Below are 13,413 nucleotides of genomic sequence, written 5' to 3'. Positions count from 1 at the left end.
GTTAGTCCATCCCACCAACATTGCTTAATACTGGACCAAATGATTTGGACCCAAACCTGCGTTGAACCACAATAATGGTAACCATTGATATCCTAGGCCCACTGCTAAATGCTTCACATAACCCTCTGAATCAATCTCCTCCAGAACCATGTAAGGCTGAGGAGAGAATCCAGAAAAATATAAATTGAGGAGAGTCTGTCAGGGAAATGGAGGAACAGGAAAGCATTAAAAAGTCCTATTCCAGCAGTTTTAAGCATTAGGATCACCTGATTAATATTATTAAAAACAGATGTACCCACACTGACCCTCCATTCTGTTAAGTCTCCATCACAAAACAGGTGGGGATGGGGGAGAGATGCATATTTAGAAAAACTCCTCAAATATTTGTAGTCTTATCTCCCCCCTCCCTCCTACCTGAGGAGGAGAACTACCGATGTTAATTTGAGAACATAAACCAGGTTCTACCCACAAAGCTACTTGACGGACTCACTGTGAGGTAGGACCTGGGAAATTTGATTTTCTTAAGAACGCTAATGTTGGCCCTCAAGCCCTGCCAGGGCTAAGGTACAAACACATTCATCTAGTGGAGTATGTAAAATATAAAGCCTCAACTACTGTCCTAGAAATACCACTTCTCTTGACTTGAGTTCTACTAAGAGTATAAGGTTATAACCTCTGGTAACAGTTTACAAATGGTTCTGGTTATATTTTTTGAAATTGTGACAGAGAAAGACATCTAGCAGTCCTTCAACTGTTTGACAGTATATATCATGCCCTGAGCAAGAATATACTTTTCTAGGTTAAACTTAACCAGTTCCTTCCTTGCCAGATGTGACTGTCAAACTCTTTACCTTTGTGGTCACCTCCTCCTCTAGGTAAGGTTTACCAATAACCTCTTTGAAACTGATATTCCAAGCACTGAATACAGTATTCAAGATGTAGTCTAATCTACAAAGGAGGTCAACATGAAATCTGGTCTCCGGGATATACAAAGGAGGCCAAAGTGTGACCTGCCACTTCCCTCAAGAGAAGACCCTCTGACAAGAAAACACCTTTGGTTTCTCTGAACCACTAAAACAGAGCAGGGTCAAATTTATGTCCAGAAAAGTAAGCAACGGGGGCCAAGACAGCTCGAACTAAGAAGCGGTAGAAGCCAAATTCCACCTTGATCCTGACCTACCTAACCACTTGCCCATTCAACCTTCTCTTCATTACACTAAGTTCCTAAATACATAAATGTATTTCTCCTGTGACAAAATACAAAATATGACATGAGACCTTAGGTAGCCACTACCCCTGGAAGACCACAAGGGACTGAAAGGGTTCACCTGCTAGTCAGTCTCCTTGGTCATGAAGAGAAAACAAGGAGGCAATGGTCTACACTGTTTTTGCTCCATCTCCATAATAGAGAATTGCTGAAGGTTCTTAACAAGGGAGTAATACAACCAGATGTGTGTTTCATAAAGGACATTCTGGTGGTCCAGAGAATGACGGACCAGAGCGAGAAAGCAAGAGCCTCAAGAACATCAAGCGTGAGGGTTACTTGGATAAAGCCAGACAGTGGTAAGCACAGACAAGACAGGTTTTAGAGAGGATAAAAGGGAATGGCAGAAAAGAGGTAGAATGGATAGAACTTGACTTAAATAGGGACAATGAGGGACAAAGGTCTAGAATGACTTAAATTTCTATTTAGGAAACTGTGTGGATGGAAGGTTATGAAATTAGACAAGACAAAGACTACTAGAGGGGCTTCTGAGGAAAGATAATGAGCTCAAAGTTGTACATGATGACACGGATATGCATATAGGCTATTTCAAAGGAGTACCTGATTGGCAGTTAGAGACCTGAAGCTTAGCAGAGAACTGAGAAAGCAAATACAAAGTGAGAGTCATTGGTGGGAAAGTGATCAGGGAACAGATCAGAACATCCGTGGATACAGGGTAGAGCATTATCCCCCAAAGTGTGGTCCACAGACTACCTGCACAGAAATCACATGAGATGCTGTTTCTTTATCCTTGAGTCAGAAACCTAGGATGGAATGGAATTTGGCATTTTAAAATCAAATGTGTAAAATGGAGAAGAGGGACCAAGATGCAACTATGTGGAATCTAAAGGCAGCCAATACATGAAAATAAGCAAGTGGAAAGGGAATAAAAGTGTTGTAATGAAAAAGCCAAGAGCGCAGAGTCAATGTGGTGACGCCACCTTTCAGAGGACGCAGATTACCTGCTATAATCCCGTCCATCTGCTCCAGCGCCGCAGCCAGCATGTCACTTGCATCACTCATCATGTTGTTATCTGTCAAGGGCAAATTCCAACCTAGAGCTGAAAAAGCAATGATGTCGCCATTACATCCTTTACGTGACACGTGCTTCCTGGAGGGTATGGTAACTCAACTTCAAATTGCAACCCCACCTAGATGTCAAACACGGAGAGACAGCTTCTGAAATGGCAGAGCTGAATGACCTGGCTCACTTAACATGCTGTGGCCCACCGTCTACCGTCCTGCAAGAGCACATGCTCCATTAGGTAATAAAATAAGGAAGTTTCAGTTCTTGCACTCAAGGTGTTTAACAGCCAGTAGAATGGTTTCCATGCTATACTCTACAGAGCTCTAAGTCTCAATGAAAAGCATTGAAGATACTGATGGAAACTTCCTGAGGGGCCATCAGCAATGCTCAGTGGACAGATTTTTTTCTCCCTGCACCAGCGCCACCCAATTTCTGCTATTCCAATTTTGGCTCCCCGCCCCCCACCCTCCCCACTCCCCGTCTCGTAAGACGTGCCTACAAGAAGAGTTTATTAGCATATACGCTAAACACACTTGCACACACCTACTGGGATTTTGTAATATAACAACAGCTACCATGTACTGAGTGCCTACAGTGGTCCCTATACATTTACATAAATTACTCATAATCCTTAATCATGACAACAACTCTATGAAATGAATAAACCTGTCTCCATTAGATAGATAATATCAAAGATGTCTGTTGATTTTTGCAACAGAAACACAGCCAATATAGAGCAAACACCAGGTTTTAATCTAGGTCTTATATAATACATATTAAATTTCTGTTTATCTGAGTCTATCTGAAAAATAGGTTTATGCTGAAATTATGCCACAATCTACTCATTCTTCTACCTGTGAAAAAATATAATTGAAATTATCTTGGCAAAAAATTTGATTATTAACAAGAAAAAGTCAAGACTATGTGATTTCCAATATTAATTAATGCACTTCAGATACTAGACTAAGCACCCATGTAAATTCTCCCAAAAGGCCTAAATAAAGCAATAATTATTTGTTTATCTGCAATAAATATTTATAAATGCTTATTCTCAACCTCTATACTTAACATGTAGTAGCAGCCTACTACTACATGTAAAATAGCTAATAAAAATGTATACAACATTGCAAATGTAGTATGTGATAAAAGGGAAAAATGGAGCAGGAAAAATGGAAAGGTTTGCAAATTAAATAGGGTAGTCTGAGAGAATGATGGATGCAAATGCCAAACACGTCTTTAACAAATTAAAAGTAGTCATGTATAGGGGCTCCTAGGTGGTTCAGTCGGTTAAGCGTCCAACTTCAGCTCAGGTCGTAATCTCACAGTTCATGGGTTTCAAGCCCCGCATTGGGCTCTGGGCTGCCAGCTCAGAGCCTGGAGCCTGCTTCGGATTCTGTGTCTCCCTCTGTCTCTGCCCCTCCCCCGTTCTCATTCTGTCTCTGTCTCTCAAAAATATATAAATGAAAAAAAAATTAAAAAGAAAAGTAGTCATGAATAGATGGTCTAGTTCAATGGTATTTAAAGTATAGAATTTCTACAAATCAATTAAAAAAAGGAAGCAGGGTTGACACGAACAGACGTATAACAGAAAACACCTTCAGCTAATAAACATAGGAAGAGGCTTAATGTCATTAGTACAAGGAATTTTAGACAATGTGATACCGTTTTATACCCAGTCAACTGGTTAAAAAAAACAACAACAAACTGACACTGCCAAGTATTACAGAAAATGTAGCCTCACAGAGTCTCTTACGGAATGGGGGTGGGAATGTGAAATGGCTTAACAACTTTATGAATAACAGTTTGGCATTATCATCTACAATTAAATGCATTAATTTTCAATCTAACAATATTTACTCCGAAGTACATAATCATGAACATACAAAAATGTTCATAGGACTGAAAATGTGGACACAAACCGAATGTCCAACACAAGAGGAGATGAATAAACTAGTATATTTACACAATGGAATTACATACAGCTGTCAAAACAAACCAAAGTAATATATGTGTAGTATGATCAAATCTATATAGTATAATAGCAAATTATAAGTCTCCAATAAATTCAGCAAAATTTTTGTAAGTTAAAACAATACAAATATAAATAGATTTTAGAAATACATACAGATTCAACATAACTATACAAAAAGAAAAGAAGAAATGGCAACATGAAATTCAGGATGGTGGATGACTCAAGTCAGGGATATCGGGCGATAGAGGGGATAGACTGAGAAGAAGAGTTATATAGATGAATAAAGGTTACTGTCAAGTTTTTGAGTTAGGTAATAGCTTCAGAAGAGTGCTTGGTACATCATTAAAAGTGACAAAATGGCAATTTCACTTCTGATAATGTGGAATAGACTTTATTGGACAAACCTTCCCACAAATAGCAATACAAAACACTGGATAAAGTATAAAAACAGTTTTGAAGAAACTGGAGAGCAAACACAAGCTGGTAGAAACTGGAGGGAATTCAGCTCTTGAGTAAAGGGAACCATAATACATGAGATAGACATTTATATATCTTTTTGGGATACAGAGTAGATCCTAGCTATCAAAATCTTATTGGCTCAAAGGAAAGAAGGGGGTAAACTTCTTAATACTAATTCATGGTAGGCTATGCTAAGCATATATGATATAATCCATTAAAATTACAAACTACAGAGATGTAAGTAAAAAGCCAACTGGGTTAGTGAAATGGAATACTAAGAAAATCGTCAATCCAAAAGTAGGGCAGTAATGGTGGGACAATAAACAGATGGGAGAAATAGAAATCAAATGGTAAGATGGTAGCTTTAAATTCAATCATATAAATAATTACATTAAATATAAACAGAATGAACACTATTGAAAGCCAGAGATTATCAGACTGGCTAAAAAGAAAAAAGAAAAGAAAAAAAAAAAAAAAGACAAACCTAACTATATGCGGTTAATAGAGATGTACTTTAAATATAAAGAAATATAAAGTAAAAGGATGAAAAATGAAGTATCATATATACATAGTAAGCCTAATAAAGCAGGAGTGACTATATTAATATAAGAAAAATAGCTTTCAACAAAGAAGTATCACTAGAAAGAGATATTTATAACGATGAGTCAATTCATCAGGAAGTCGTAACAATCACAAATATTTTTGCAACTAATAACAGAACTTCCAAACACATACGGCAGAACCCAACAAAATTAAAGAAGAATTACATAAATTAAGTCATTTGTATTTGATGTAATTGTTGATATGGTTAGATGTAAGTGTACAGTCCTGTCCTTTTTGTTTGTCCCACCTGTCATTTGTTCTTCCTTTTCACCCCTCTTTTGGAATGGCAAAGGTAGGGGGGAAAAAATCCAGTAATAACATAGAAAACTTGAACAATATAATCAACCATCCTTACCTAAATCAATTTATACTAAAAAAAAAAATCAAAATGCAGAATATACATTCTTTTCAAATCCACTATATTCATCAGGATGGGCCATATATGCAAGGCCACAAAGTAAGTCTCAAAAAATTCCAGTTGGACTTCAAAGGACTACACCGAAGAGTTAAGAACAGCAAACTGAAGTGGGACTAATATTAAAATAGAATTTCCATATTTATTAAAATTCTGACTTGCCCATGGCTTGAGTTATTTTAGAGGCAGCCCAATTTAATGAGCATCTGTGTTGATAAAACTATGTCAACTTTCATGGCTGGGTAAAAGTATTTTTAAAAACAGTAAGGCTAAATAAAAAGGCTTCAGAAAATCCCTTGTTCTAAAAAGATCCTTACACACTTAATACAATATTACTCCCAATACAGTGGAAAATTACTCCACAATAAAGAAGACTGAACTACTGACACATGCAACATTATGCTGAGCAAAAGCCAGAGATGAACAACTATGTACTACAAGATTTCTTTTATATGAATCAAGAACAAGCAGCAATCTACAGTGATAGAAAGTAAGACGACAGTTACTTGCAGGAAGTGGCAAATGATCGGGGGGGGGGGGGGGGGGCGGGGGGCATGGCCAGGGGGAGTTCCTGTTCAATATACTGATTGAGTGGTTGGTTACACAAGCTTATACATTTGTCAAAACTCATCAAACTATACACTTTAAGATGTGTGCATTTCACCGTATGTAAATTTCATCTCAAATTTTAAAATTTGGTAAAGACTGTTATCAATTAAAAATGAAATTGTAGAGGGGCGGCTGGTTGCCTCAGTCAGTTAAGCACCTGACTCTTGGTTTCGGCTCAAGTCATGATCTCACGGTTTCTGAAATCAAGCCCCAAATCCAGCTCTGTACTGACAGTGTGGAGCCTGCTTGGGATTCTCTCTCTCCCTCTCTCTACCCCTCCCCCACTTTCTCTCTCAAAATAAACATTAAAAAAATTTTTTTAACTAAAAAAATGAGACTGTAGTTTTAAAATGAACTAAATAAAAGGGTTAATGTAAAAAGCAAATGCATGGACTTATAATGATGTCATAAATCAAAGATAATGAATAATCCAATTATACACTTGAGGTCCAAAGTAAAAGACTCCAAATATCCAAGTCCCTTTGTTCTAATTCATTGCCTACCCAGAAACCTGCTGATTATAATTTGGTCTTGTGGGTCCACAAATCATTTAGATTAAAACTTCAACATCCAATAATTTTCATATGATAGCAAATTCACTTCTGAACTCTAAAGAGCTAATAATGTACTTCTTTGAATGACTTGCTGAAGGGAAAAAAATACCAGAAAATATAACTACCACAACAAAGGAGAGGGGTTTGGGTTCAATGTCATGGCTCAAACTTGGGAAAGCCCTATTTGTTGGGTGATTTAAACAGCCATCTTGGGGTGGGGTGGCTCAGCTGGTTAAGGGTCTGACTCTTGATTTTGGCTCAGGCCATGATCTCATTGTATGGAGCCCTGAGTCAGGCTCTGCGTTGACAGAACAGATTCTCTCCCCCCTCTCTGCCTCTTCCCTCCACCTCTCTCTCAAAATAAACATTAAAAAAAACTAAAGTAAACAAACAGATCAGCGCTATTTGCAGAAGTCCTTAGTCTAGTGGTTTCCTATTCCAATGGCTCAATAAAAATAAATTTAGAGAAGTCTTGGAAAAGCAATCTTCTGGGGATAACATTCATATATTAAAGGACACACACACAAAAAAGACTCAATAGAAAAGCAGGTTCTGGGTATATTTCAAGCTTGGTCAGGACCCATTTAGAGTAGATTTGAATGGGATAAAATATTAAGGAAAGTTCCAGCAATGGGCGTGGTAGCTAAAGAGTTGGCAGAAAACCACATTTTGCTGGGTTGCTGACTGACTGATGTTTTAGGTCAGGCTCACTTCCCAGTCTCTCTGTGAAGAAGGAAAAAAAGACTAAGAAAATTAGTAAGTTTGTTCTAAACTTGGGTAAGAATGCCATTTATCCTAGCTTTCTCTGCTTTCCTTAGCTCAAATATTTAGGTTTGAAGAGAACTTCTAATTCATGCCCAGAGACAGATACAATTCACAGAGATCAAGACACTTAGAAGAAGAAATCCTTTTGTTAAGAGAATGTTTACAAACATTCCACTAGGCTGGTGGAGTGCCATATTATTATATAGTCATTATGAAAACAATATATATTTTCATATAAATTACTCATAGATTCCTCATCAATTTCTCCTCCCAAGATGCTCACTAGGGATCTTAATCAATTATACAATATTCCCAGGGTATGCAGCAATACAGTCTCAGCAAAGATAAAATGTCTTAAAAATGGAAAGACCGAGTAGTTCGGACTATCAGTGATTCCCAAGGTGTAGTTCCTGGACCAGCAGCAGCCTCACCTGCTCCTAGTTAGAATGCAAATCCTTGAGTCCACCCAAAACCTACTGAATGAGAAATTCTAGGAGGTTTTCACAGGCTGTGCAGGTGATTCTGATTCACACTCAATCACTGTGCTAGAGCATAAGAACCCGTCTTTCCTTTTGGGACAACAAGCTCCACCCAAGATGAGGTTGAACTGGTGACCAAGGTAAACAAGGGAAGAGCTCCTCTCCCCAGTCACTGCTTCTTTTGATCCAAAAATAACAGCTCTGAATAAACAATTCAGGTTTCAACCCGATAACTCTCCTTTTAAACTTCAACTATTAAGCCCTTATGCCTGTAACATTTTATGATTCTTATGCAATCCTCCTTGTTTTCTGGTTCTCTGCTATGCATCTGTCATCACATACTTTCTCCTCCCCACTCTATTAGCCCAAATCCTTTTCACCTCCAATCTGCTCTAACATCCCTGTAAAATTAATTCAGAATCACTTGAAAAGGCAACAATGGTAAGAAGTGGAGGTCAAGGTGCCCAAGAAGTGCCAAAAACAGAAAGACTGGGGATGTTGGCAGTAGGGGTGATATCTAATGTTCAACATAATTTTTAAAATCTGTCAGGGGCGCCTGGGTGGCTCAGTTGGTTAAGCATCCAATTTCGACTCAGGTCATGATTTCATGGTTTCTGAGATCAAGCCCGCACTGGGCTCTGTGCTGACAGCTCAGAGCCTGGAGCCTGCTTTGGATTCTGTGTCTACCTCTTTCTCTGCCCCTGCCCCCACTCACACTCACTCTCTCTCTCCCTCTCTCCCTCTCAATAATAAATAAACGTTAAAAAAATGTTAATTTGTCAAACTCTAAAGTATAATATTGATGATATCATTGAAAATGTGAACACTGTATATTTGATGATATAAGGGGATTATTTTAGTTTTTAAGTTATAATAATTATTTTTAAGAGTTCTTACTTTTTTAGAAGTTATTAGCAAAATATTCACTGATAAAATATGACATCTGGAATTTGCTTTAAAATAATAAACAGGAAGGGAAGAAGGGTAAAGATATAAATGACACAAGATTAGTCAAGATTGTTGAAAGTGACTGATAAGTACATGCGATAACATCACACTATTCTCTCTACACTTTCATATACTTGAGATTTTCCATAATAAGATATTTACAATTTTTTCATCCATATCTGTAGACGATAGGATTTTCAAACACCCTTGACCATATGTTGTCTTAAATACTTTATTTTTCTGTCATGACCTCAAGCACACCAAGGTCACACCAAATATTTACAAACCAAATAAGAAAATACTTATTTTAACCACCTGCATAAACAAAAACACGCACTCAGAAAATGGGATGGCCTCTCACAGAGAGTTTGTGAGGCACAGCATAAAAGTGCAAGTATTAATGACTGTGCCTTAGTCAAAGTTACTTCTCTTGCTCACTAATATGAAGAGCCAAAAGATGATGGGGCCACATTGGTAAGTAAATAAATGAAACACCAAGGGAAAACAGGACAAGATAAAAGGAAACGAGCTTCTCAGCTCTATGATATTAATATTTAGTAATAACTACAAGGGAATTGATAAAAAGGTGAACACAATAAGCCAAGATCCTTTACTTCTTGAATAAAAGCATGTTGCTACTATTTGAAAAACTGATTGTACTAAATATCAGTAAATCTGAAGATCTTGTGAGAAGGTGGAAGACTGTCCCATTTCTCCTGATCTACTATCGTTAGCTATAATGACTGCAAGAAGAAGTTGTGAATTTGTCTAGGGTCACTCAAGAAGGTTTGAGCCCAAAACCCATGTTGTTCCCCATAGGTATTCACGAAAAGGCTAGTCAGCCCTGACTCAGACCACCAACCTTGACCCTTCTCACGGGCTTCCAAACCAGATTACATACCTACCTCCAGCGTGTGCAGCCCTGACTGCCTAGCATGCTGCACAACATACCCGTCCCTGAACCTCCGTGCAGTCACCAGAGCTGCTCCTTCCCTACTCGGACCGCCCTGTATGCCCTGGGACACTTAGTCTCAAGATTCAGCTTGGGGATCCTTGCTGCCAAGGCCTTGTTGCCTCTCTCAGAGCACCCCGGGCATGAATCCACAGAGCCCTAATTTTATAATATTTGCCTCCTCGACTAAGCTGTGTATCCGCAGTATCTCGTGTGGCAGACAGCAGGCTTCCAGTGTGGTGCCGTGCTCAAACAGGTACGCTTCTGTCAAAATGACTCTAGCTCCTATATCCTGTTTGCAGCAAATAGTGTGACCTTCCTCGTAGCTGCATATGTCAAAAACCTATTTCCTCACCCTGACTCTTAAGAGAAATTTGGATAAATCTGATGGCTGCTATCACCTACAATCTTACAAAGTGAATTTTCACACTCTTCAAAACGTAGGTGAACCAAAGCCATTGTGCAACTTTGGGATGATGTTATTTCTAAGAGTTTGCAAACTGAGTTCCCAACAGGATGGAGGAGTATTAGGGGGCCTGAACAGGTTTTAACTTCTGACTTTTCTAGTACTCTAACCCTAACCCTCACGCATCTCTTCTTTTTAGCTTTTACAAACCCGGAGACTCATCTGTCTCCTAGTTTTCTGCCAGGTCTACCAACCTAGCCTTAGCTGGCAAGAAGTAAGCAATTCTGGGATATCGGAAATCCAGACTGATACCCTGCGGAGGGCAGGAGAGGGTTAATAGCTACTCAAAGCTCTAAAAGGGAGGGAAAGGACAAGCATGTTTTATACACTGTGGGTCATGACCTCTATAATCAGAAGGCGGTGAAATAAATTTAGCACATTGCAATCAACATTTGAATAAAATAGAAAACATCAAGAGTGTCCCACAAGAAGAAAAGGTTAAGTATTGTTTTGTGAAACTTTTGATTCAGTTATATATACACACATCTGTATGCAATAAATATTAACTGAAGGCCTACCATGTGCCAGGTACGAGCAAAAAAAGAAAAATACCTCTGCCTTTAGGTAGCTGACATTCCCATGGTTTCAGCATAATGGGGAAGGAGCTTGGGGGGCATGCATGCATATGTATTGCATCATGATAGAAGAAAGTATATCTTACACTAGGTCAAAAACACTTGAGAAAGACTGCTCTATAGTGCGACTTAAAATGTGGTCTGTGAACTGGTTCATTAACTGTCACCGGTCAACTATGAGTTAAGTTCAGAAACTATTTAGAAAATCTTATAGCAACTGGACCTTGCTATGATATCCAATTATGTGATCATTTTGCTGGCCCACCCAATTTTTTAAAATTGAATTTTACAAAATCAATCCATGATGAATTGGAAATAAGAAAAAAAAAAACAAAAACAAACACTCGTCCTTTACCAGAGATGGCTGGAGAAGCAGTGCTTTGGAGGACACACCAGGCAAGTGTCTTGGGAGAAAGTGTGTACCCAGTACTCAGATTGGAAACTGCAACTGTGGATCACAGAGAGAGAGAGAACAGGCAGCATGGGGAGCAAGAGAAACCCAACAACTGGGGAGCACCGTTCAGGTTCTCTCTGCACACATGTCACATGATTAAAATAATTAAATGACAAACAGAAAACTGTTAGCATTGATGATGACATGTGCTTAAATTCGAAGTGAAACAGAAGAAGTGAAACAAAAACCAGTTGGGTTGTGTAAAATTATTATCAGTGGCAGTCATATACTTGAACTTCTTTGTCTAATTACAATGCATCACAGCAGGGGCGCCTGGGTGGCTTAGTTGGTTAAGCATTCGACTCTAGATTTCAGCTCAGGTCATGATCTCACGGTTCATGGGTTTGAGCCCCGCATCGGGTTCTGTGCTGACAGTATGGACCCTGCTTGGGATTGTCTCTCTTCCTCCCTCTCTGCCTTTCCCATGCTCACTCTCTCTCTCTCTGTCTCTCAAAAATAAACATTAAAAAAAATACAGAATATTCTTATGATGCATCACAGCAGCAAAACACATTTAATTTCTGATCCAGTTGGTTTTAATTATAGCAATAAAGGCTACATAGTTCATGCTAAAACTTCATAGTCTGTCACTAATACTACATGGCCAAAAATGTACTGTATTTAAAAATGAAAGAATCCCGCCAGCATACCAAATGGATTGGGGAGAATGGTAAAAATTGTGGGCTAGGGAACAGTTTTGTGGAGGAATAAGACTCTATAATAATTTAAAAAACTAAACTGTCTAGTGGATAATTTCTGTTGGTTTTGTTTCAATGAGGAGTTAGTTACACTCTTGGCTGTATAGTAAGCGGAAGGTCATCTTTTTCTTTAATAGCATATATGTCTCTGGCCATAACAGACAAGTCTTCAGCTCCTGGAGGAAAAAAATCCAAGCCAGAGCCATTTCTGAAACCAATACTTTACTGTGTATTAAATAACTAAAATCAAAAAAAGTATCGTAAAAGAAGAAAAACAGAGCCCTGAAATGATATAGCTGGAAGTACAAAATACATTCTTAACACTGTTGTTCACTATTAAAATATTAAAAAGACATGAAAATTTTGTACAATTAATGAGTCCCCAATCAAGTATTAATTGATGGATGATACAATGTTTTGCAAACTATTTCTATTTCAGTTGTGAATGACTAGCACTAACTGCTGCAGTGGGAGATGTCTTGGGGAGGGGTAAAGAGAATCAGGAAAGCGAGGCCAAAAATTATTTCCCAACACAAGAGCTGACAAACTATAGCCCATAAGCCAACTCAGGCCCACTACCTGTTTCTGTAAATAAAGTTTCATTGGAACAAAGTCACACTCATTCATTCACATATCATCTGTGGCTACTTGCACGTTCAGCGGCAGAATGAGTAGTTGTAACTCACAAAGCCTAAAGTATTTACTATCCGGCCAAATGCAGGAAATGTCGGTGAACCCCTGCCCCAACCCATCCCATAGCCTCCTGACAGTCCACAGAATCCTCTCCTATATGCACATTCACCCACTGACTAAACAATATATATATTTTTTTCTTTTGTGTGAGAGAGCAGGGGAAGGGGAGAGGGAGAGAAAGAATCTTAGGAAGGCTCCATGTTCAGCGTGGAGCTGGACGCTGGGCTCGATCACATGACCCTGAGATCATGACCTGAGCCGAAATCGAGTCGGACGTTCAACTGACTGAGCCACCAAGATACCCTGAACAATATTTACTGAGTACCTATTATGTAAGTGATGAGGGTATAACAGTAAAGAAAAAGAAAAAAAGAAAATGGAGAAGAAAAAAGTAAAAGCTATTATTCTAATGGCAAGAAACTATAAGCAAATAGTTTAAATATACAGTAGATGATATGGTGATAAGTGATATGGGAAAAC

At 38.5% G+C, this 13,413-nt stretch overlaps 1 protein-coding gene across 15 annotated transcripts in view; it reads right to left on the bottom strand.

Annotated features, from left to right (window-relative positions):
* PPFIBP1 (PPFIB scaffold protein 1) overlaps window positions 1-13,413 on the bottom strand; it is a 171,795-nt gene that overhangs the window by 58,006 nt on the left and 100,376 nt on the right. For all 15 annotated transcript variants that reach the window (XM_078449970.1, XM_078449973.2, XM_078449976.1 and 12 more), the window contains one exon: window positions 2,227-2,325. In XM_078449970.1, coding sequence (XP_078306096.1) covers window positions 2,227-2,290 — 64 coding nt within the window. In that variant the 5' untranslated portion in view covers window positions 2,291-2,325. The remainder of the gene's footprint in view (window positions 1-2,226; window positions 2,326-13,413) is intronic.

This window comes from Panthera onca, chromosome B4, assembly GCF_046562875.1.
Source record: "Panthera onca isolate mPanOnc1 chromosome B4, mPanOnc1 haplotype 2, whole genome shotgun sequence".
NCBI classification, from domain to species: domain Eukaryota; kingdom Metazoa; phylum Chordata; class Mammalia; order Carnivora; family Felidae; genus Panthera; species Panthera onca.
This window is presented reverse-complemented; position numbering and strand designations above follow the sequence as displayed.